A 25,733-nucleotide genomic window follows, 5' to 3' on the forward strand; every position below is an offset into this window, starting at 1 on the left:
AAAAGACTACAGATTGACCAGATTTATAGGATTGAATTATTTAAGTCAATGCTTGCATCATACCTGGAATAATAAAGAAGCCATTTACTAAATGTTATGCAAACTGGGCTAGAGGATTTTTTAACTACTTCTCAACACTGAAGGCTCCATAAACGGCTGCTCAAAGCATATAAGAGACTTTCAAAAAAAGGATTTATAATCACACTTCCTTATTTACATTGGTTTTCATATGTAATTCCTGACACAAATCGTTTATGTGCTTTTGGTAAAACATTACTTCACTTCCACAAGGTATCTCTACGAGAAGCATCAATTTAAAAGCTAAAAGCTGGCAAAAAAAACGAAATTCCTTTCTAATCAAGATTTATTATCTCGTTCAAAAAACAATTCCTATCTTCATTACGAAAAAAATAAGCAAACATGCTTAATGCTATGACAAAAAATCTAACTGTGCTATGTACAGTGTATATAATGTGTTCGGTGGTAACCACATCGATCAGCAAACACACCTCCTTTCCTCTCAAACTCATGAAAACATTCCCACAAGCCTGACAGCAACAGCACAAGGCTCCGGGTTTTGGACGGTTGGATTCTGGGAAACAGGAAGCCTGTCTACCATGGCGACAGGGACGCTATGTGTCTTTATGTGCAGATCTATTTTATTTGTGTTGCTGAAATCAGGTATTTACAGTTGTCAGCAATTCTCCATTCCCTTTCAGCAACCCTCAGGGTGCAGCAGAGAACAATATTTTGACATTTCAAGTCTCTCCTGCGTGAAGTGCGGACCTAACCAAATCAAAAACGCAGATGGTAAGTATCAGTAGTATTTGATGCTAGTATATAAATCGGCTAGGCGCCCTTCTGATTTATCTTCTTCATCAATGGAGTCAACACAAGATGTCAAAATAGGTCTCCGCCAGAATGACTTTCCAAACAGCAATTTTGTCGTAAATTTGTATGTCATTTAGTTAATCACATTATTGTAAAATGCAAATGAAAAAAAACAACAAACTGAAGTTATCATAGTCTCATTAATTAATGTAAGATACAATTAAAATAGACGAGACGTAAAATTCTGGTTTACCTAAATGCTGCTGCATATTTCTTCAATCGATGTTAAGCAACGGGCTGAACTGGATCTGAAAAAATGGTTTTAGGTGATACATTGTGGTTGCAGGCAGATCGTGAAAACAAAGTATCTGTCAACTTTATACTTCCGTCATCATTCCTAATAATTGTGTCATTCTTCTGTGTTCCTAAGGATAAGAGAACAACTCAATATGTTTAGTGCTTTGTGTTACAGGGACTTCGTGTATATGCGAGACTGGATTCGTACTGGTATCTAACAACGGAGAACCTGCAACCTGCGAAAAATGTCCCGATACAAAAAAGGTATGATTCTTCTACTTCAGTGCAGTTCCTTCTTTCATTAAGAAGCTGAAAAATAACTTAAATGTAGGCTGTATAGGAAACAAAAGTTGGAGTTATTTTATTTCTCCCTGATACTCCTGACTTATGGTTTTTATTTTGATATCGCTTATGTTTTTAAGATTTCAACACACAATCACACATTCACAGATCACACAGCCAACATCTTTATCTTTTTACACTCTTTCTTTTTAAACCACGTCCATATACCCTTGGGGCCCTGACTAGCTCCATTGGTAGTGCATGAGACTCACAATCTCAGGGTAGTGGGTTTGTGTCCCAAGTCAGGTGCCAGGTCCTCCATGTTGGAGGTCGGGCACAAGGCTAACAACCCTGTTCTGTAAAATACTAAAAACAGGGTGTTTCTGCCCCTAAATGCCAGAAGGCGTAACAAGCAAACATCCCTCCATATACCCTTGAGGTTTAGTCAATGTGTGCTCTGAAAATTGCCCTTGTATCATCCTTCTTTTCTGTTCTGTTACTAATTTACCGTCCTCGGGAATAAGGGGATATTGCTAAGAGCCCATCTAGCCCATTTGGTTGCTAGTAGCTAAGTGATCCAAGGATCTCAGCCAGCCATTTCTTGCGAGAAACTAAGGTCCTGGCTTGTTCCATGCTCCCACAACACTTTGTGTAACGATGTCCACATGATTCTTTTGTGTTGTGGCGGGGCAGCGTGACAGGTATCGGTCTTTTTAAGTCAGGCTTAAAAAGCAACTGTTCACAGCACACCTTCCCAGGTATGACATCTCTGTTGTTTTTGTGTTTCTGGGTATATCTCCTGTCTGTCATAACAGGGAGTCACCAGGGATGGCTTTGGATGTATCAGATGCCCAGGAGGTTTGAATGACGATGGAACATGCCAGTGCTCAGCTGGAAGTATACTGGGTAAGATTGTTTTAAATCTACAATCTCCCTAGCGAGTTAAGGGAGAACTGGAACACTGTTTTTAAATTTCGGGTTTAGAAAGCATCAGCATTGATGAGTGCATTTCAAACCACAATAACAGTCAAATGTACACAGTAACTTGTAAAACCTCCAGTTTCCATCACATGCAGCGCCATGTTCTGCCATTCAGAACGAGGTAACAAAATTTCCAGTGACGTGAAGTGACTCTGTTACATTGTGTACCATCAGGTTTGTGAATACATCTCACTAATCCAATAGAAATATTACTTTCAACTTCCAAGACAGTTGTGCTGTTAAATGGACCTTGCTTGTTTAACTCTGCATGCATATCACATTGGAAACTTTCTGTGGTGCAATATCTGCTGCACAACCTGTTATTCACTCGGAACATCACATTACATCAGTCATAACAGTGACTAGTGAGCAGGAAGGGCCGCATCACATCACACTTCTGGGGAACTTGAATGTGAGTTGGAGACAACATGGCAACTTAACAGTACTTTCCCAAAGTTCACATGTTTGTGCTTGATTCAAAATTTGTCAAATTTGTCTAGACTGTCAATGAAGTCATATTGCTACCGAGATTTGATATCTGAGAAATTGGGACTGCAGTTTGCCCTTTAGCTCCATTTCATGGAAACAGATATTACTGTGGAAAAGAGATTGCTTCAGAATACTTCCTCTATTTTTCTTAATGTCTGCTTAATTGAAGGAATGCATGCTTGTATTGACTTAATTATAAATGCATATATTAACCATTTCTCCATGTGTGTATGTTATTTTTCTTACTGACCTCACATTTCCCCAACCAGTTGAAAGGGATGTCAACGGAAGGCAGCTGGAAGAAGGGAAATGTGAGCCCTGTATTGCTGAAAAACCTGTTTTTACGGTCCCAGATGTTCCTGGAGACAGGTAAATGACTCATTTTTAGTAAATCTTGGCTTAACAGGGAATGTTTCTAAAACCAACTTTTTACTGTCTTGTTTCATATGTTGCCTGGATCTCTGTATATTGTTTGTAAGTGGCCTGTCTTTCTGCCTCAGTGTTTTCTTTTCAGATATGTCTATCTATGCCTCTTGACTGAAGGCTTTTAAGTGTCAGAAATGAATGAGATGGTCTCTGAGGTCATGTAATGTTTAAGCAATACCACTGAGACATTACAGTAGGTTCTCCCTCAGACATAAAGTATTTCTAGTAATTGTTTATGTTCTGTTTACTCACAGGTGTGTCAGATGTCAAGAATCCTTTGTCAATACATCCCTCTCCTGTGTTTGTGGTCCATCTGGTACACCAGTACGTATTTTTAATGCCTCTTAAAAACATACCTATGTATACAAGTATACTTTGTTCAGCTCTGATTTGCCTTATTGAAGTAATACTTTTCTTACAGGACTCAGAGGAGCATATCACATTGTATACAGATTTTCCTGTTTTGTTGTTGAATTGTTGTGTATCTTATTCATGTTTTTTTAATGATTTTTTGTAGCTGTTGGTTTAAAGCTTTCATATGTGAGGAAGGGATATGAAGAAGTTTATCATTGTTTCACAGGATGCAATTTACGAATCTTATGTTATTGTCTGATGCTGAATTGCTTTGTGGGTAAATGCCTTTTGAGATGTATTTTTTAGTTGTATAATAGTGTGGTCTCACAGGGTAGGAAAAATATATGGAATGGGTTGTCCAACCTAATAGATGAACTGTGTAAAATAACTGTTTATAACACTCACTTTAAAGAATGGAGATTCTGAAGAACTGTGTTCATCTAGGACATATTTTGCCTTGATGTCTTCAATTTGTACATGTTAAAGTATTTATTTCATCTATGTTTTATTACTGTTTCACTTAGGAATTTCTCCCTTGTTATATATTTCTTCTGTTATTTTTAGGATTTTGTACCATAAATCAGGGTTTTTGATATTTAGGTATGAATGATTTACTTTTTCAGTCAGGAGGTTCATGCTTCCCATCAAATAATCTGCCAACAACAGTGACTTCCAGCATTAACTTTGCACAGCTGGTAAGTAGATGGTGATTTTTCCTATTCTGGAAATAGATGATGCATATAAATTCTCACCTTTTGTTTGGTCATGCCACTGAAAAATGTACAAATTGTTAGTCAGAGCAGATCCTCTTGTCATACCGGGATCTCTTTCTGAAACAGAAACAGACAAACGTCTTGAAGCAGTCATATTGTACATTAAATCACATTCCAGTGACATAAATAATTGAAGTAGTTTACATATACAACCTAAGTTAGGGGTGACATTGAGACGAGTAGTTTATTAAATGTGAAATGTGGTAGCAGCACAACAGTTCTTTTTGTATAATTTACTGTAGATTCATTAAAGTTGCTAATTTAAAACCTAATTTTCCCATGCAGGCCATTCCGGTTCAGTCAGTTTGGTTTGCTAAAAATCTTCTGTCTTCAGCAACTGCGTGTTTGGTAAGGATACACAGCTGCAATGTTTATCTTCTTTTGTATTTAAGCAAAACTTTTTTTTTCAATATTGAGATTGTTGTACGACGTATGTGTACTTTATATGAAGATATACATAGACTTCTGTGTCATTTTGTTCTGTTTCTGTTTTCTATTCATGGGAACAACATTTGTTTCCAAATGTTCTGGGAACATTTTTCTGTCCCCAGAGGACATACAAAAATGTACAAAAAGTAAAGGAAGTCACTGACCCAAGACTCCTTCCAGGCTTTTGAAATGAGAGGTGCTAGAGATCTTACTCCCAAAATATAGTTTGATAATTCATCTCAAATATCAATAATCCTAATATGTCGTAATTGTCAGCTCTGAGTCATTGTTTTGTATTTACTCCTGTGTTAAGGAAGGTCTTTTTGTCTGCTTCGGAATACCCAGATTCTGTTTAGTTCCAACCAGAAGAGATTATTCTGACACACATTTTCAAATTCAAACCCAAGGTGTGTAAAAGAAAATGTTTTGCAGCATATTTTCAGGTGTCCTTTGCCTTTTTGGATTGCATCTCCATGTAATCTGGATGCAGATGATGATTCTACAGTCAACAATAAACACTTAGAATCTTTCTGTGCTTTGACTTCCTATTCTGAATGTGCGTTTGTGTTGTGTGTAAAAGCACATTCTTATCGGAGACTAATGGACATTCATCTTCATCTGTCACCGTCTAGAAACCTAGACATGAATACCCATAATTACAGTTATGATGAGAAGGTCCCAGACCTTTCCCTGATGAAAACATTTGCACTGTCATGGCAAGTCTGCGACAGGATACTATGTAATTCAAAAACATCTCAATTGCATCCCATCAGGTTATGACCTGATGTTCTGTTCTGGTAGCCTATTCATTCTTATTTATTTTATACATGAATATGTCTAATTCCTTTGGCTTACAACAAATCTGTATTTCCAATGACTGATGAAGTTTGTTTAAGTTCAGTAACATATGATTATATACCGCAAAGACGAATTCCTAATGCAAGAAATTGTATAGGGCTTATAAAGAAACATTAATATTATTAACATTACCACTGTTTAATTGGATTTAATTTTGAACACATAAAAAGCCCAGTGTTGGAGTACTTTTTATACTTATTTAAGCTTTAAGACCAAAAGGGTGTTATTTAGTAGTCAGCAGCAAAAATATGCTTAGGCTTAATAAAAGGAACCTACAGTGCATGCATTGTTTTATTTTAGTAAATTGAATTTCTATAAAATATGAGTATTTTGTGCACCATACTGTGTATTTTATCAATTTTGGGTTTACATGAATTGCAGTAATTTTCCAGTGTTAGTCATTTCTTAAACATTCACCTCTGGTAATGATTATCTTGCAGACTCTTTCCAACTTAGCCTCCTGTCAGGCCCTTGGAAACATGTGCGTGATGACCATGAATTCCATCAGCAGTGTCAGTAACGATGCCTGTGGTCTCTTTAATATTATATTCAGAAGCACTGCAGCTTTGGGATCTGTACAGGTTATATCCTACTGGTGAGTCACATCTTTTATAATTGCATTGTCTTATAACTTGCTCTTTAACCAAGAGGAATGCCAACATTTTTATAGAAGAACTTGAATGTATGTTGCAGGACTATCATACAAAGAATGACCGGATGGATTTTTTTGGATGAATAGAAATGTTACTATAATTTTGTACAGGATAGGTCTATATTCCAGAGGTGTAGACAGCTGTTTCTAAGTGCTGTTTTAAAATTCATTCACTTTATAGCAACCCATTTGTGTCCCATGTGACAGTGGAAGAATATTTAGGTATATAATATGAGAAAGGAAACATTTAATAGCTTTGTTGAAGATTTATGGTCATGAAATTAGAGTATTTGTTGAAGTCGGGAAAACAAGTGTGTTTTGCACTTTTCTTTTTCTCTAAGAATGCAACCACAAACACGTCCACGTTTTTGTTCTGTTTCAGGAGGGCGAATCTCCCTTGGCTTTACTATGGTGATCAGCCAGGTTTGGCTTCTCGAGTCCTTTTCTCTGTGTCTTTCCCAGCGAGCTTTAGTTTTAAGGGTGCGGCTCAGGTAAAGCAATAGAATCCCTTTTTGCTCTGTAAGTCACATATATACTGTATGATATGAGGGCTATATATGCCAGTTTGTGCTGTGTCCATTTTATTGAAAAATAGGCTACTCATTTCGCACACTTCCTGCTGGGCCGGTCCAAACTGGCCATCTATAAAAACAGAAAAGGCCAAAGTGCTGGCAAAGGAAGTGTAGAGATGATGAGGATGTTTTAGGGGTTGGTAAACAAAACTGGATTTAACTGGAATTCCTATATTTCAGCGGGTGAAAATCCTATTGCTTTTTAAAGTCTCCAAGTATGTTGATGATTCTTCATGGGAAATAACTGGGGGAAGACTGGTTTCTAACCATGAGTGCAAGTACCACATCTTAATAAACAAAATGCTTAACATCGATGGAAAGGACTGTAGTAATAGTTATGTTTTGTAAATGTAATGCCTGTACTGGATATGTTTTCATTGCAGATCTCAAAAGAACAGCATGTATTTGCCTTTTGTTTTTGTTTTGTTTTTAAATAAATAAATGCTTTATTTCCTAAGGTCATGGGGTTTAAGCTGCAAGTTAAAGAAACAGATAAAATTTCAGATAAATTCTTTATTATTGTACAGTTTGTACCTTCCAAAAGTATTGGTACATAAAAGTCAAGTCTGCTATTTGTGCTTTATCCATGCTTGCTTAAAAGTGTTGCTTCAACAGCTTTGAATAGCTTTGTATTAACATGACAAATCAAATGATATTTTACTGACATCATTTCCAAAGCAGATTTTTCCTTGCATAAAGAATGCCTTTAGGACTAACCTTTTCAATTATGTTAAAACACCACATGACCTTCAAAATGAATTATCTCTGACATCTATAACCAAAAATCTGATTGAGCAAAATGATTTTGGTTTAATTGAATTTTGTTTCTATGTTACCACTTTTAGAACACAAAGATCAAATTTGTTGCTGCTGTCTACAATGCAAAAGGAAACTTCATTAAATGGGAGAACATTGGAGGGGGCAGTTTGCAGGTGAAGTACAGGAATATGGATTAAAACTGAGTATTATTTTAACCAACTTATGATATAAAATGAGTAGCGAATGTTGAAAAACCTAGGACATCACTGTTATGTTAGATTTCAGCCAGTCATTACAGACCGCAATTTAGTTTCAAAGCTCTTAAACAGGTTGAGTAACTTCCTTGTTTCTCACTTTAACATCATCTTGCGAAGAAATACAGTATAATATACCTTTCTCTTAATGTTCTATTATGTTGTTATGAACACAATAAATGAGGAACTCTAGTTTGACACTAAACTAGGAAAGGCAAAGAGGAAATCAAATTTGCTCACATCTTAATGATATGAAGTTTCTCTTCTTGCAGCTCTGTCCAGACACTGCTGTCAGACTGAATGCTGCATTTACCTTTGGGACAGCATACAAACAAAGTGTGAGTGTCCAATTTATTTTTTTCCAAAAGCTACTGTCATTTTTACAGTGAGTCCCAGATTATCTCACTTGGCTGAAAAGCTGACTCCGTACTAGGGTCTGAAAGCCCCAGCATTTTCCATTTCATTGAGCAGTGATTTCAGTGAAAGGGTATGGTTTAGAAAGAACACTGTCGCTAAGAAAGGTATTTGATTATGCATTTCCCGTAGCTCTGTGACTTTTGTTATCACAGGATCACAATATACTGCCCTGCAGTGGTGCGTGTAATAACAAAATCACAGTGAAACTACCATGATACAGTGTTGTTGGACATCAGAAAACAGTTTATTAACTCAGAAATGTTTCTGCCCAAAACTGCTGAGCAAATCGAATGTTGTGTTCAGGTGTTTGCCATTTATGTGAAGTATATTGTAATTTATATTTGCACTTCTCTAGGTGTCCAGATAAGTGAAGACAGCAGTAAATAAAAATGATAAGTGAGTAGTGCAAAAACACAGGTGTGAAGGTGTTGATCAAAACACTTTGATTGATAAACACTTGTGAATATAAACCATCATGAAACATTAAGGTTTCCCCTGTCTGTTTTCTTTTTTTCTTTTTTCCTCCTTCAAACAGTGTATCCTACCGGTCTCAAAGATCTTGGCTGATTTTTCTGAGCCACTGTTTTACGACATATACATGGATCTCAGTGATGGTACTGAAAAGAAGAAGCTTTGGGCTGTGCCTGTTCTTAATCTAAACCTACAGTTCAACGGACAATTCGTAAACCAAGGTCATTTTCTGCTAAATGTTTGCTATTTCATTTAATGCACTTCATGCTGAGAGAGAATTACTGGACACCATGTCTTTTATTTCTCTGAACACAGGAGACAATCGAAATAACTGGTATTTGACACGTCGGATTTTCTTGGTGGATACCTTGAGTGGACGTGAAAACACCTTGATAAATCAACCAAAAGTAATTCGTGTTGCAACAAAAATAAAAATAAGGTAGGAATCATTTTTTGTGTAGATGGAAATTAACTCCTCTATCCTTTCTGGCGATGTTACCTTTACATTGGATAACAAAGTTGACTATTATTAAAAAAATATTTTTAAAAAATTAAACTATAATGTACTCATAAAGCAAATGACACTATTTCTTCATACAGTAACTCTCTTGTTTTTTTCAAACATATCCAATGAAACTGTAGCACCGTTGTGCACTGACAATTTTAAAAAGAGAGTTTGCTGAAGGTCAGTGAGGTCAAAACTGTAGTTTGATAACAGTTTTTATTTAAAACCATTCAAAATCTAAATCCTCAGTGTTTAATAATTTTTTATCGACCGCTATATATATAATTTCAGAAACTAAAACAGAAGACAGTTTTATAAGATTTCTGCGTGCATTACATCATGTTATTATTAAACCATTTTATTTAAAATAAAATTAAATATGTTCTCAAAACATTGTTTAACTTGACCATAATATCTATGTTAAAGGGATGATGGATAGTAAATGATCCCTTGTTGAAGATATGGTCTCTTGTTTCAGTTTTCAGGTGGTATCCAGCACTAAGAAGGGAGAGGTCTATCCACCCTTGATCACCATCGCTTACACAGATGTTCTTATTACAGATCCTGCCACACAGACTGTTTCGGTAAATTAGCATTACCATCAGAAAGAGAAAAGAAAAAATTGTGCATGGTTTAAAAAAAGTACAATTTAAAATTAAATTCAAGACAATACAATGGTTTCATTAAGAATTTGTGAGACAGGTTTACACATAATTACACATAATTACAAGATGTTTATAACCTGGCACAGAGTTATATGAAAAATATTATTTGAGTTTTCCCAGATCGAGACTGCAGTTGAGCTGACATCAGATCTTAATCATTCCTGACACTTTTTTGTTTTGAAAAAGAAACTAAAAAATCAAATGAAGTTTGCATTCATTTCAGTGTGTTGAATAATATAACCAGAACTGTCGTCTGATCCCTTTCAAATATGTTTTGAATTTCATCTAGGAGAAGAGCTTCATTGAGGCATAGTAATTACTTCTATAATTATAAATTGCATAGGTTGGGACACCTGTGTTCACACAAGGTCCCTATAGGTAGTCTCTTTTTTTGTTCCACAGTCCAAAGACATTGTGTCCAAGTTATTGGTGTCTTGCCCATGGTGTGCATATGTTTTTGTCGAGAGCGTAGTGCTGCTTGCACTTAGGCCCGAGCTCACCAGTACTCTCTAAAAATAAAGAGGATAGCAAAACAGTATGGATGGATATATTTATAGAAATTTTATACAGAGAATTAATATAGTTAGTTTAGGTGGGGAGCTGCGTCAGCATGCGTAGGCTGCAAAGGAACAAGTAAAGGTTTCTTCCATGCTGAGGAGAGAAGAAAAGAAACACAATGTTTCAGTTGTGGAGCCTTCTTCAGGTGTCCACACCTGAACCCGAAACGTTTTGTTTTTTTTCTTCTCTTTTCAGCATGGAATAAACCTTTACTTGTTCATTATAATTATGCTTTTTTTCTTTTTATCTTTATAACAGCTGTCTTTTGAATTGGAATATAAAATGGATCAGAGTGAAGCTCAAGTCAAAAGTAATGTAAGTACTGAAATATAATGGTCACTCTGTAGTTTTAGAAAACTTTTCAAATGCTTTCCAGGGATAACCTTGTATGTAAGTAACGTTCTGTCTGCTTCTCCATGACAAACCTTGTAAGAAAGTTGCAATGTGTCTTTCAGATTGCTCTAGGAGTTCTTGGTGGTCTGGCTGTTTTGTATTCCCTCTTGAAAACAGCAAGTTGGAAAAGGAGAATAGCATCACCGTTAATTGACTTACTTGTGCGTACAATATTTTCACAAGTTTGTTATACTACAGTGAACTGTAGTATACATAGTGTTATTTTTAAACCACAGGGGAAACTGTTATGCAGGACTATGAAGTATGTATTAAACTAAGTAAAAAGATATCTACTGCTAGTTTAACACCTAAGATCAGTAAATCTAGGTATAGTAATATAAAATAATTACGGAAAAATTATATAATTATTAAAACCACATTCATGGCTGTTGTTAGCATGACATTATTCATAATTTACTATCACATACTAGCTACCTTTATGTTTATGCATAATCTTTGTTTTAGCAATTAAAGTCCATTCAGTTAAACTAATGCTAGGAAATTGTAGCTTTTAAGAATTAATTATCTATGAGCTGTGTTGAGAAAAATGAACGATGGGATTTGCAGTTGGGATGTCTGTCTTTGCATGAAAATTGAATTACTACTTTCTATTTTTTACAGACTCTGCTAAAATTTCTTCTCTTTTATGCTGGAGACCTGTCAAATGTTTTCTTTGTTGTCACAGTCGGCACTGGTCTGTATTGGCTTATTTTCTTTAAGGTAAGATCATTTTTGAAGTAATGTCATTACCTTAGTATGTTTTATTTAAATTTTAATTTAAATGCGTATAGTTTTCTAACTTCACTTACTTTCGTCTTATTTTCTTTCTGCTTTGTCTTTACTGTCCATGTCCAGACGGTGGAGGCAAGTCTCTTTCGTTCAACGTCTGTTTTATGCATATTTATTTGTTTTTTCTCTTACTTCACGGTGTGAAAATGTTATTCAGGCGTTCAAGAAAGTTCCTCCTATGCCTTTGTGTGTTTTCAGGCTCAGCAGTTTGTTTCAGTTGTGTTGCCTCTGCCAGAAGAGGAAGAGCGCTTTGTTACGTATGTCGGCTGTGCATTCGCACTGAAGGTAACGTCACAAAACAATTACTTGTATTTGATTTCAGGGAAGACCTTGACTTCAAAAACAAGGACATCGGTCTGATTGACTTTATCGTATAAAATCCTTGAGCAGGTTGAAAAAATGATGATTTTTATCGAACACTTCTGTGATCACTGATAAGCGTACCCAGCTAAATATAATGAGCATTGTAGTTGGATAGACCAAAGTTTATAACTTTATATTATATCACGTTTAATGTCTACAGGTTCACACTGAACATAAACATAAGTCTTGCAAAACCAAGAGATGCACCACTCTCTCACAGTTTTTGTGCTTAAAGTTTGAATTTGTTAAATAGCTGTTCCAATACAATTTCATCAGCCCAAGAGTGCTTATGATTAATTAACGAGTATTCTGTGAGCCAGCATTAACAACATACAGTACCTTAACAACCAGAAGACCTTGTCAGTACATTGAGCCCAACTACTAAGCTCAGGAAAGGGAGTTCACCTTCCTAACCTCCTAACCTGTTTTGGCACTGTTCAGTATGGGCTGTTATGGTACCCTTACAAGACTTACGAAATTTGTACGTTTGGAAGGGATGGTTATTTTACCACAGATACAAAATGATGTCACATGATGGGAATAATCAACAGCTATATCTTATTTAAAAATGCATTTCTTTAAATTGATTTTTTGTTGGTTTCATTTTTTTCAGGCAATCCAATTTCTGCACAAACTAATAAACCAGATATATGTAGATATCTTCTTCATTGACTGGGAAAGACCTAGAGGAAAAGTCCTAAAGGCTGCAGAAGGTAGCTTTTAGACTTGATATTCATTAACAAGTTATCTTTATCATTTTCTACATAATTTCTGAATTTCTTTATTATATGTAGAACATTGTATAGATTATCTAAAGTTATAAAAATGTGAATAAACTAGAAATACTATATTGTTGAGATATTACTACTAATATTTTATTATCTTTTTGGGTTTTCATTATTACTGTTTTTTAAGATGTGGGGGGATATATATCATAGAATTTGGTTTCTTTGCATTTTTGTTAGAAAAAAATCTTAATTTTAAATACATCACTTGTGATATTCATAACTCAAGCATGTATTCCAGAAAAGGATGACTAAAGGTGAAAATACTTTTAATAGGGGGTATTTTTCCATTTGCATTATGTAATTAAGGGGGCCTGTTCCAACAAGTTTTTTAAGTCATCTTTGCAAAGATTATCTGTTAATTCCATAATTATCTGTTATGGAATAAAGGTGTATTGGGATCCATGTTTTCATCATACAGTACATGCATAGTACCATTTGACTTGCTTTACAACCAAAATACTCATATGTACAGTAACACACATAAAACACTTAGAGTTAATAGACAATTTTCTGTTCTTTCTCCAAACCTTTGTCACATCACCCGCACCAACACAACACAAGCAGCTGCAAACAGTTGTAGTCAGTCCCTGCACTGTTCATAGAAATAAAGACCTAAGTTAAAACCAGATCAACAAATACTGAAACCTGCTCTTCAATAAAGGAGAGTCATATATGCAAAACAATGAAAAGTTAGACCAAGACGAAAGTCCACAGGACTTTCACAGGAACCAGAACGCTCCCCACACATCAGAACACAATGGCACAGTCCCCAACGATGAATAAGCAAAACATGTTAATCAGACAAGAAAACCATTCCTTAACAACTTGACAACGAATAAGCAGAACAACTAATGCTGATGAATGGACTTGTGATGAATGCATAGTGGTTTATCCCAGAGGTATTGGAGACTGGATTTAAAATTATTGAGATGCATTATGATGCAATACATGTTCATAATGTATTCATACCATATGATTCTGTTTAAGGTGAAGGCGAAGCTAAATCGACATCTGCTCCTGTGAGCATCTGGAGGACCTATTTTGTGGCTAATGAATGGAATGAAATTCAGACCATACGGAGAATCAATCCTGCTTTTCAGGTTTCTGCTGTGCTTTTCTTTCTTGAGGTGAGCTTTGTTCAGATCTGACCTTTATCAGTACTGTCAAGAAAAGCCATGTCATTAAATACCATCTAATTAAATAAAGTCATTGATAAGAGTTCTTTGTCAACACTTTACTTATCACTGTTTTAAAAACTTTAGAACAAACAATGGAGTATCTATGCTTTGTTTTGAGCTTGCATCTGTTTCATTCAATGAATAATTATACAATTTATTATTATTTGGCTTTTATACATGTTTATGATGTGTGAATGGCCTTCTTTTGTTTTGCAATGTTGCAATGCCTTTATAAAAAGTGCTCTTACAGCTTATAAAATAAATCACATTCTTACATAGGAAGGAGAGTTAGTGTTCAGAGTATTTTTCAGGTAATGTTCAATCTAATGCATTGTAATAATAAAACATTTCCACGTATTATTTGCATCAGGTTGTTGGCTTCTCCAATCTGGCTTTAAGAGATCCTTCGTCGAATTTCAGCAGAGATCCTCAAAACTACAGCCCCCCCTGGAGCCTCATCCTGAGATATGGTGTAGCTACAGCCATGTGGCTGGTGATTGGCTTTTTACAGGTAGGAACACTGATGACCTTGTGTTACTAACATGTAGCTCTGAGGATGTTATCTGAAAGCCAATTACTTCCTGGCCCCACTAATACCTCTTCCAGCAGCAACCTTAGGTTTTACCAGGAGGTCTCCTATCCAGGTACTGGCCAGGCTCACACCTGCTTAGCTTCAGTGGGTTGCCAGTTGTGAGATGCAGGGTGATATGGCTGCTGGCTATAATGTCAAACTAAATAAATAAACTAACTTGAAGTTTCTAACCTTTGAGTTAAAAAAAGGCTCTAGCCATGCAACTGGATTGTTCAACTAAGGATTTTTTGAAGTAAAGAGCTCAGCTACAATAAAAACCAACCAGCATTTGTGCAGGTTCCCAGGACCCCGACCGATACTGGGAACCCCTGGCATAGACTCGCACAGTGTCAACTGTTACAGTTTCATATTAGCTGAATGTCAAAGTGCCTTAAATAACAGTTCCAAGACTAAACTAAACTGAATAATTATTTTTACATGAATAAGACAGGAACATATCTGGCTGGTAATCCTTTGATCAGATGAGTCTATATTGAAGAATGTCATCAATAATAAGGTATTCAACTGAAGAACAAATCAAAGCAAGTTATTGTACAGTATTTGCCATCAGGAAAGAGATAAATTGAACTGTCATGTCAATAATTCATAGTGCAACACGTAACTGTGAAAAACGCAGGTATGTACTATAGGCACAACTCTGTGTATAGCTGTAAAATCAGGAAATGATCAGAAGAAAATCTGGCCCTCTGCGCAGATCTGGGGAGGGTCAGTTCCTCAGTCCCAGGTGTTCGCTGTAGTACTTAGTAAGAAACCTCTTGTTTCACATCCTGTAACTTTTTTCTCATGTCATTCACGGTAATAAATGTGTATTTTTGACAGTGCCGCAGTCAATTTTAATTGAATAGTTTCACATTGATCTGATAGGATTTTAGTATTAGTAAATGTGAACAAAATCATGTAAAATCATTATGGGTTATTTTCCTTACCATAAATATAATATTAATACCTAAGTATATGTTAATGTTTATATTTTTTGTTTATTTCTCAGATGGTGTTCTTCACAGTCTTTTATGAACGATTTGTAGAAGATAAAATAAGGCAATTTGTAGACCTATGTTCTATTAGCAACGTGAGTATGACCATTTTACTAATGTCTGGACTGTAGAGCATATTGGCTAAAATAGAGCTTACCATCGGAGAAATAGTGAAGTCTAAGCTGTCTTTTTTTTGGGTACTTATTCCTTTTTAATTTAGACCTCTGTCCTGCTGTTGTCGGACCGATGTTTTGGTTACTATATCCATGGGCGTTCAGTTCATGGCCATGCGGACACCAACATGGAGGAGATGAATGCCAATTTGAAAAGAGAAGCGGTATGAGGAATTTCCTAAATCATTTTTATAGGCAGTTCTTGCCCCTTTTTAATCTTTACTACTGTGCTGTATTACAGTATTGCACGCCTCTATATTATACTGCAGTTCAATGTGTTACAAAATACAAAATACCGTAGACTCACAGTAGTTAGATTCCTGACATAGCTCATATACTCACAATCTCATATAATCAGAACACCTCCCTTAGTCCCTCCTATTCCCCTCGCTTAAACAAGTCAAATCAGTTTTGACTGTATTAGTATTATGAAAACAGTAATACAGCAAATACAGTACTGTACAGTATACAAAGTAGATCAAATACAATTTAATAAGAATAAAATGAGAGGAACACAGCAGATGCGTATCTCTCAAAAATAGCCTTCTCGCTGTCTCCAACTACACAAATCAAAGATTCATTCATACTCGGCAAACAGGTCACCATCATCCCACCCCTTAACTTGTGGAGAATCATGATTTTTAACTCCGAATCAGGGCACTTTTCTTGACTTGCCTTTCTACTTCATACTTGTTTCCTCCCTCTTTGTGCTTGTGTTTGGTTTATGAGCCACACTGAGGGTGTTGTGGCACGATACAGAAAGCCCAGGCATGCTGTGGGCTCTGTAACTAGTTCCTAAAGCGTAGCTCTGGTGCGTGCTGCACCAGATTTGAATTTGTGAAATGCCCCACATTATTTGATTTTCAATATTTTTTGTCGCAAACCACATATACACAAATTCATCTAAAAATATTTTGCATAAAGCGTTAGTCTACTGTACCCTAACATTTTATAATACTGATCTATTTTACACAAATATTTTGATAACACCCATGTAGCATTTCATGCCAGTAAAGCTTGTGTGTGTTTGGATGTGTTTTTATACTTCCGCAGTGCTCTGGCTTTTGAGTGTGTATGAACATGGAAGTGCAGTAAGTGTGTGTATATCTTTCCCCTGCTACAGGAAAATCTTTGTGGTCAAAGAGGTCTGCTTCCAAACACCGACGTTCAGACCTTTCAGATTGCCATAACACATAAGCTGAGGCAGCAGTATGATCGGATTTTTGAACCCCTGAAAAGGGTTGGTACGCTTCACTGTTTTCAATAGTTTCATATTCAGTAACGCCTTTTATGAAGGGTTGAATGTTTGCATTATGATTGCTTTCAGAGAAATGGACCTTCTCGACTTTTAGATGCCTCTGCCAATCCATTTGAGCAGTGTACTAAGGCCTACCACACCATGAACCGGTTTCTGGCCTCCTTCATTGATCATGTAAGCACAAGTTCACACTATTATTAATATTCACCTCTGAAGTGCACTTATACCCATAGTGTAAGGTGCTTTGCAAGGTATCTTCTTTAAAAGATTGAAAATCAATTTATAAGTAAAACATTTATAAAATGTATATTTAAATGTGTGTTCCTTTATATTTTTGGTTATATCTTTTAAGGAAAAAGATATATGAAAACTGTCCCTTTTATGATATAGGCTTGCAATATGGGCTCCTCCCATGTTTTTTTTTTTTGGAATATGAAATTTGCAGGCAATGAAACAAAAGACATAAGAACATTTTCCCTAAATATCTAAATCTTCCGTGGTTCCTAAAAAGCTCCTGTTAATTTCTTTCAAATTAATTGAAAATGTATTTCAATCCAAATGCCCACAGGCTCATCGGGAAATGGACTACATTGTGAAGGACAAGTTGCTGCTTGAAAGAATGATTGGAATGGAATTTGTGGAGCCAGCAGAAAAAAACATATTTTACAATGGTAAGCACTTTGAGAAGCCACCTTTAAAGGCGCTATATAAAATAAAGTTTATTATTATTATTATTATTATTATTATTATTAATGATGTTTTATTCAATGTGTAATGGAAATCAAAAGATTTTGAATGTAAAAATATTTCTTGAATATTTCAGGGTTTGTTTGTTTTTTCCCTCAGATGATGCCCATTCGTTCAGCAGTGTCCTATACTATGGCAATGAAGCAACACTTTTGATCTTCGACACCTTGTTTTTCTGTGTTGTTGACCTGGGAACGCAAGATTTCGTCTTGGCAGCTGTCTTAACCTACATACAACAGCTAGTAAGTGTTTTCAGCTGAAAAGAGCCATTGTAGGCTTTGAATGATCCCTTTCTAAAGTAAGGGACAAATAGCACATTTCATCAGCAAAATAAATTGATGTTCTCACATTTTCTACTAACCTCAGATTTAATTGCCAGACCGGGAAAGATCCTAGAAAAGAGAGGTAAAAAAGGCACTATCGGGATAATGATAAGTAGACTGGTGTTTCCAATGTTCCAACACAGTTAGCAGAAGATTATTATAGTTATGTGAAAGTATCAAATATGTCAAACTATGTGATGAATCTGTTGTCATGGAAAATCAAATTTTCACGGATGTAATGCAGAATTAGTCTCGAAGGACTGTGTGAATATCTACCAGCAGGTGGCAGCATAGAGCTATGCCCTTTACACCTGGTCCCGGAGGGCCACAATCCACCCACTTACATAGGCATATTCTAATCCTCAATGAATAAAGACCTGGAACGCCGATAAATAATTCAGACAAATTGAGTGAAGTGATTCAAATGAGGCAATTGAGAGTTGATGGGGAACAGCACTCTTTGACACTCTTTCTAGTTTTCTTTTATAGTTTGGTTTTCATAATCAGTTAAAATATATACATACATTATTCTCTAGAGTCCAGATAAATCATGTATGTCGTCAGTTATAAGGTGACTTTTATTGTTTTGATATATATCTATTGCAATCTGCGTTTATATTTGTATATCAAAAAAGTTTCTCACACTCAGAACAGCACTTTGTGGTTTTGGGGTGTAGTGTTTATTTGTTGCGTACTGTATAGAGGAGACCACTTTCAAGTTGATTGAACGTGCATTTCCATGTACAATATTCAAATAGCAATACAGACCGTACCACTAAGGAAGGTAGCTAAATTGGGATTAACATGTTTCCTGTTTTTTTTGCAGGTGTTTCAGCTGATTCGCAATGCATTTGGCCGAAAAAATCTGGCTGCTAAGACTCTGATTGACAAAAGGTTCCTCATATAGCTAAGCTTCATGATATCTAAACTAGTCAGGAGTGATGAATCCTGAAATACAATTTAAAGTGTAGTGTGATGAAAGTCATCATTGTTTACTTTTTTATTTTTGATATTACAAAATATGACACTATTTTTGGATGTCAAATTCAATTTTGTATTAATGTGAATAGGCTGTTTTTGCAGTATTGACTTGCTAATACTTGCTTTTGACTCACAGTGTATTTCAAATGTACATTTTTAGTTTAACAGGATTTTTTATTTATATTAAAGTTTTTTTTATAATTTTGTTGACTGATTTTTATTTTATTTTTATACTATAGGAATGTACATATTTAACAGCACAGTTGCTCAAAAATATATATTTTGGAAAAATAATCTTAATTTAAAATATTTGCATTTTCATACATCACGTAATGGAGTAGATTGTTCTCCCTTAGCAAGATTTTTTTTGACAATGTCAGATATCTTGAAACTAATAGCAAGTTGGGTGATTATCATGAAGGCTATGGAATGATTCTTCTTTCTAAGATTCACATTTAGTGAGCAATACCAATAGGTTTCACTGTGTTGACAACCTTCACTGTCATTTTTTTATTTAATCCTTTATGTTACCAAATATGTTAATTAAGACATAATTATCATCTACATGATTTAATATATAGGCCAAAATTAGTCACTAATCAAAGATTCAAAGTGTTCTCTGCTCACCAGCATGTGAGTAGGTTGCATGTGTATATAAGGTCTAGCTCCTGGCTTCACAAAGTAAATTGTAGTGTTCTTTTGATGTCTTTTTGCTTGTGTTGTGTATTACACATGCTGTTGTGCTTTGAGTTTCTTCTAAATATGATTGTTTTATTTTATAACCATGTAGAAATTCCCCCTTGGTACGATGAGAAGTATTTGTGACTTTATTTGTGTCTCTAATGAAGATGCAGTCCCAGCAGTGGGTGTTGTTAAATACATCACTGTCGAAAACATGTTGTTGTTCTTCATCTGGAAGACACCCCTGTCCTGACACACCCCTGAAACAGGAGTGACAGAGTTCAAACATGTGAGAACTCTAGCTCTGAACGGGTTTTTCGCTAAACAAAGATCAAAGTTAAATTTTTGGAATTTGCTTATAAATAGTTTGACATTTTTTTCTAAAATGAACACATTTACATCCATTGTTTTTTTTTATTTGAAATGTCACCTGGTTTCAGGTTTCGTGTTGACTTCAATATCTTCATGCTCACCTTTAAGGCTCTGCATGGCTTGGCACCTCAGTACCTATCTGACTTATTATCTTCCTGTTCCCCACCTTGTGGCCTTCATTCGTTTGATTTTGGTCTGCTGTTTGTTCCCCAAAATGGATTATACTTTATGGGTAGCAGGGCCTTCTCTTGTTCTGCCCCAGAGCTCTGGAATTCTGTCCCCAAGGATATCGGAGGGTTATCTAGCTTGAGATCTTTTTCTAATTCAGGCTCAAAACCACCTTCAGAAAGGCTTTTATGTAAATTATTTCTGTTTCTGCTCCCGCATCTACTACTATATCTACTATACTGATTCTGTGTACTAATTTTGTTATCTCTTATCATTGCTGCTCTTTTTATTTGTTTTAATTGTTTTTTATTTTCCTATAAAGCAATTTGTAAAGTGCAATATAAAATCAAGTTTATTATTATTCCTCAAGATAGTTTTTTTTTTTGCATGAAGATAATTATATTTTACATTTGTATTGGTCTGTGCTTAATGGTCATAACCTTCAAAGAAATAGGCTTTGACAAGGTGATAGGTGCAGTCTTTTCCAGTAATTTACAGGGGACTGTATACTGCTTTAGTTCAAAAGGTCCAGAGCACACATTGCAGCACACCTGGGGGCCCATAACTAAAGAATGTGTTTCAACGGGAGTACACTTTACCCATAGGCTCACCTATTGTTTTCTACAGCGGAATAGCTTCTAGATAACATTGAGAGATAACATTGAAAGCTTTAACAACCTGCCTCAAACTATCCTGGTGGGGAGTGTCTGACCAAATCGTTGTAATACCTTCTTCCTTCTTAAAATATTCCTAGTGAGATAGGATGCATTTTCACATAATTGCAGTTTTCCCCCTTAAAATACATGGACGTTGTTATGATTTAAGATAAATATTTTGGAGGATTTCACAATCAATTTAAGATTCAATAATGTGATCTTTTTTATTTATATTCTGTTCAATACAGTAATAAATACAGTATAATTTTAATCACAGTAAATAAAGAGAACATTTGAAGCATGACTGCTCTCAAAAGGTCTTAATTCACCTTCATAGCAAGACCGAGGATTCTTCAGTCTTCTTTTAAAATGGTACAATTTGCAGCAGAGACGGTGATTTCAATTCGGACCCTGTGTGTTTCGACAGGCCATAAACTAGCTTTGGCCGGTAAAAGTCAGCTGCTCACAAAATCTTTACACCAACAAGAGATACAGTATTTCATGGTGTGTTTTGAAACTATGTGACCCACATAGGCTTGTTGCTTTGCAAAATAAGGAACCACCTTCAGGCTGCCTTTTATTGTGAATCTGCTGCAATATTCTTGTGAATCACGCAGGGGTGCAGAAGAGAGAATCACCGAGTTCATGTCTACAGTGTTGACCGATATGTGTAATAAAAATATACAAAGTGGTCTCACTGGCAAAAGACATGAGTCATGGGAGGCTGAATTGCAGCACATTTTTGACCAGCAGAAAGACAAGGAAAGTAGAAATAAGAGGAATGAAGATGGAATGGAGGATGGATAACAAGCAAGAAAACAGAAAAATACCGAAGGAAAAGGGATTAGAGGAAGGGTATTTTCAAGGAGACTGCTGGGTGGAAAAAATTGAAATATCCATGTGTTTTCTTACCACTTCTTCCAATTCAGGGTTTAGGGTTAGCCACAACCTATCCTGGCAAGCAACGGTCGCAAGGCAGAGTACCCACTGGACGAGATGGCAGTCCATCACTGAGCAGACACAGAGAAATACACACCGAGGGCCAATTTTCCCAGAAGAAAGTTAACCCACCAGTATGTTTTTTTTAACTGCGGAAGGAAGCCCACGCAAACATGGGGAGAACATACAAACTCCACACAGACAGCTAACCATGTCCAGCATTGAACCCAGAGCCCCAGTGCTGCAAGACACCAATGCTAACCGCTGTGCCACCATGCCCCCCAAAACAGAAATATAAAGGCGTTCAATAATTACAGCCGGGGAAAGAGTGTATGTGTATGAGCTGTGAACATAAGGCTGGAAACTACTCTAAGCACACATGTTCTGTGATGCTCTGTATTGAGGTGCTAACTGAAACTTGAACTCAAACTTAAATGAACTCTTTACCGAAGTTCTCGCAACCCTTCTTTGAGAGATCTATATAGTCCTTAGGGGAAGTGAATTTCCATTACACAACTCTTGCCAAATCAGGAGAAAAACACTTGTCATATCCACGAGGAAATGAAGAGGGAGGCTATATTAATATGATGCCAGGTACCTTAACATTTGCGAGAAAACTCTCTGCTTCACATTCCACACTTGTACCAGGATCTGGTACCTGTGAATGTTATGTTTCCTTTGTATTTTCTTCTGAAGAGGTTTGTAAAGACAAAAGTGATGTTTCAAATTTGAGATTTAAAAAAGAGAAAAGGCCCTTTCGAGCAGGTTTTATAGGCGGCTATAAAATCATTGATTTTGAAAGACCTGGGGCAATTAATTAACTATCATCAGGTAAATAAGAATCAGGTGTTTCAGGGTGATCTATAAGGCTACCTGGATTGGGGCTCTCTAGAAACAATCTCTAGATTGGATGCTCCTACCATAGAAAGTGTTCAAAGTCTGTCCTTGGGGAGCTATGTTATTTACCAAGGAAGGCAACTGAGAATAAACCAGAGCAGAGCACTACAGACTGAATTCAAACTGTCATTCAGAATGGGCAAGTGAGTTTAGCCTCACAGGAAAAGGTCACCATGAGCTACGGTACTTTGATAGCTGTAAGCTGAGCTGGGAAGGTAACTACAGGGCAAGTCTAGTAAGAGCCAGAAAGCTCTCATGTTTGATTCTGTTCTGCATTAGGTAACATACTGTATTATCTACTATCCTAAAAAAGGTTTCATAATGTTTAGGTATAAAGCCGTGGTTCTTAGAAGTACTTTGTGGTGAAAATAGAAATAAAATGCATTGATCAACAAGAATCTTTAAAAAACTATGCAGGCCTTTCAGGTATTCTGGATCCTGTAACCAAACCTCCCCTGCATTGTTTGTATTACAACTTCAATATTTGATATTGTAATATGCATGTACACAACAACATTCCTGCATAATATTTGGATGGGATTAGCATTAAACTCTGGGAATGCAGTCTATTCCTGACAGAAACTGGATGAGTGAATTCTGAAAAGTAGGTTTGTTAGAAAGCGGGGGTTATTCAAGGATATTCCACAGCTGCTTCCTGGTTTTTCCGACACTTCCAGCCCACAGAAGAATTCGGATTCTGCTTTGCACAATCTCTGGCATTAGGTGCCACTGGACGGTCTGTCAAAATCCCTCAGGAAGACCAGCTGCTTGTCTATCCCAATGGTCTTCTGTCATCAGTCACCATATACTGTGCGGTATTATCCCCATTGACAATGTATAGGTTGTCTTCCATAGACTCCTGAAAAAGCATTTCATTAGACTTTTTGTACTGTCTAACAGTGTTAAGAATGGGTGCCAACCCCACAGCCTTGGACCTTGTACATAACATGTAGATGCATTTCTCCCTCGTGTAAGGAAAGGGTGTCACCAGCCTATTGTACTATTTGAGCTTTGCCTGTATAATGTATAGTTGCAGAACAGCAGATGTTCCTCGAAATGTAAGTGTATGTACTGCTTAGAAATACACATGCATAAACAAGACTACAAACCTATTCAGTATAATAGAGATGGATTATGTTGCCTTGGGTCCTAAGATTTTTGTGTTTATATATTTTCTTACCCTAATTCACAATGTTTCTGGCTCTGAATGTATTCTTCAGCACAATCCAGACCCACCTAGTTACTAGGTTTCTGACTTATTTAGCTTAACTACTAAAACCTTCAGAAATAAAGCCCTAGGTTGTCTAAGTGTCAACATTGGGTTGCAAGCAGTAACAAGCTGATAAGATGAGCACATTTTATTAACTTATAAGTGTTTACATTAAATGAATTTTGGCCTTAGTCTTGGTCAGTGCTGCAGGCAGGGTAAAATGGAAACTGAACTCTTTACCAAGTTTCACCTTAGTGTACTTCAGACTATTAACAAATGTAAGAAAAGCCCTGTTACATACAGTACATCACATGACAATATCTCTGAAGCTAGAATTAAACATGACAGCTAATCAACAATCCTTCTGAAAGCACTGAATTTAACATTTTACTTCTTCAATACAGCATTAAGACTTGTGCTTCACAACAAGTCATTAGCATTCAAGTATAGTAATACCAATTAGACAAGCTACTTAGGGTTTTGATTTTGGATTATTTAAGAATTTTACACAGGGAAAGCTGGCGAAGATGTGAGCAGAAGTTAAAAAAGTTTGAATTAATCATTTCATTCCACACTAGAAGTCTGATACGTACATGTTTGCTTGTTCTGTTTTTTTTTGCTGATCATGGCTTATGGCAGAACATGACTACTCTGTAGACACAACAGTCCTTTGCAGGACAAACAGAAACACAAGGACAACTTATAGACACCAATTAACCTAGCTGGCAGATCTACTGGAAAGTGGGGAAAAAATCAAATTCTCTCAGAAAATTCACAGGCACATGGGGAAGAGCATGCAAACTGTGCAAAATGTTCCTTAGGCCAGAATCAAACCCAAGAGGCACGAGTCAGGAGTCTGCTAATCATCATGCGACTTAGAAACAAAAGCAATGAACAAGCTATGAAGAGGTCAAAGAGGGCAACATTCCTTTCTGCAGTTTATTTGCACACCTTATCACTTTTTGAATGGTCAAATAAGCCAAATACAGGTATATTAAGACTGTGTCTCTAATTATTTTGCCATTTTTAAATCCTCATTTTAACATAATATTAAGAAAAATCAGTTTAATGGCTTTTATTTTTTCCAGTCCATGACTCAGTTGCATTTCCCAATCATTTTTTTTTGTTTTTCTCATTATCAGCAGCATATCTTAAATATAATAAATAATTTACTTTTTACTTATTTTACTGCTTAATTGCACTATTAAAAGATAAGATACAAAACAGGAAAATACACTGTAATCCACGATAGATGATACAAAAAGTACACAATAAGTGATTATAAATTAATATACCCATATCAGTTGCTGTTAATTGAGATGGTTTCGGCAAAGTACATTGTCTTATAATTAATGGTAGTAACTGTAAACTAAAATGTACAATAAAAACGATAAACCTTCAACACAAGTTTGTTAAGTTGCCACTTCGCAAAAACGTTGTTTTAAGAGGAAGTCATCTCTCTGAAGTTAGCACTGATCTCTTTTCGGATAGTTTTCACACAACTACAGTTTGTGTCGTCCCGGTGGGTAAAAAAAAGGAACAAGTAATAGGTTTCTTCCATGCTGAAAAGAGAAGAAAGAAAACACAACGTTTCGGCCGTGGAGCCTTCAGTTTGTGTGCTGGCGACTGCAAACATTTATTGCGTGATTGCACAAGGATTTCTACGTGTTAAACAGCC

General features: G+C 36.1%; 1 protein-coding gene across 2 annotated transcripts; it reads left to right on the forward strand.

The window, feature by feature from the left end:
* The first annotated feature begins 589 nt into the window (after window positions 1–589).
* tmem67 (transmembrane protein 67) lies at window positions 590–19,333 on the forward strand. 2 transcript variants are annotated; one of them, XR_015925623.1, is made up of 28 exons: window positions 590–810; window positions 1,304–1,392; window positions 2,226–2,316; window positions 3,150–3,249; window positions 3,561–3,630; window positions 4,284–4,355; window positions 4,719–4,781; window positions 6,161–6,315; window positions 6,755–6,863; window positions 7,790–7,876; window positions 8,230–8,295; window positions 8,910–9,066; window positions 9,161–9,284; window positions 9,829–9,934; window positions 10,832–10,888; window positions 11,029–11,127; window positions 11,588–11,686; window positions 11,954–12,040; window positions 12,732–12,831; window positions 13,894–14,033; window positions 14,455–14,595; window positions 15,665–15,745; window positions 15,871–15,987; window positions 16,947–17,063; window positions 17,151–17,255; window positions 17,650–17,752; window positions 17,905–18,070; window positions 18,978–19,333. XR_015925623.1 is itself a non-coding variant. In XM_088600688.1 (28 exons), exons 1-28 carry the CDS (start codon window positions 618–620, stop codon window positions 19,056–19,058), a joined length of 2,952 nt encoding a protein of 983 aa, XP_088456814.1. In that variant the 5' UTR covers window positions 590–617; the 3' UTR covers window positions 19,059–19,333. The 2 variants fall into 2 exon arrangements, 1 of the variants encoding a protein (XP_088456814.1); XM_088600688.1 differs by having other exon boundaries at window positions 17,928–18,070.
* The last annotated feature ends 6,400 nt before the right edge of the window (window positions 19,334–25,733 follow it).

This window comes from Lepisosteus platostomus, chromosome 12 (assembly GCF_059453375.1).
Source record: "Lepisosteus platostomus isolate fLepPlt1 chromosome 12, fLepPlt1.hap1, whole genome shotgun sequence".
NCBI classification, from domain to species: domain Eukaryota; kingdom Metazoa; phylum Chordata; class Actinopteri; order Semionotiformes; family Lepisosteidae; genus Lepisosteus; species Lepisosteus platostomus.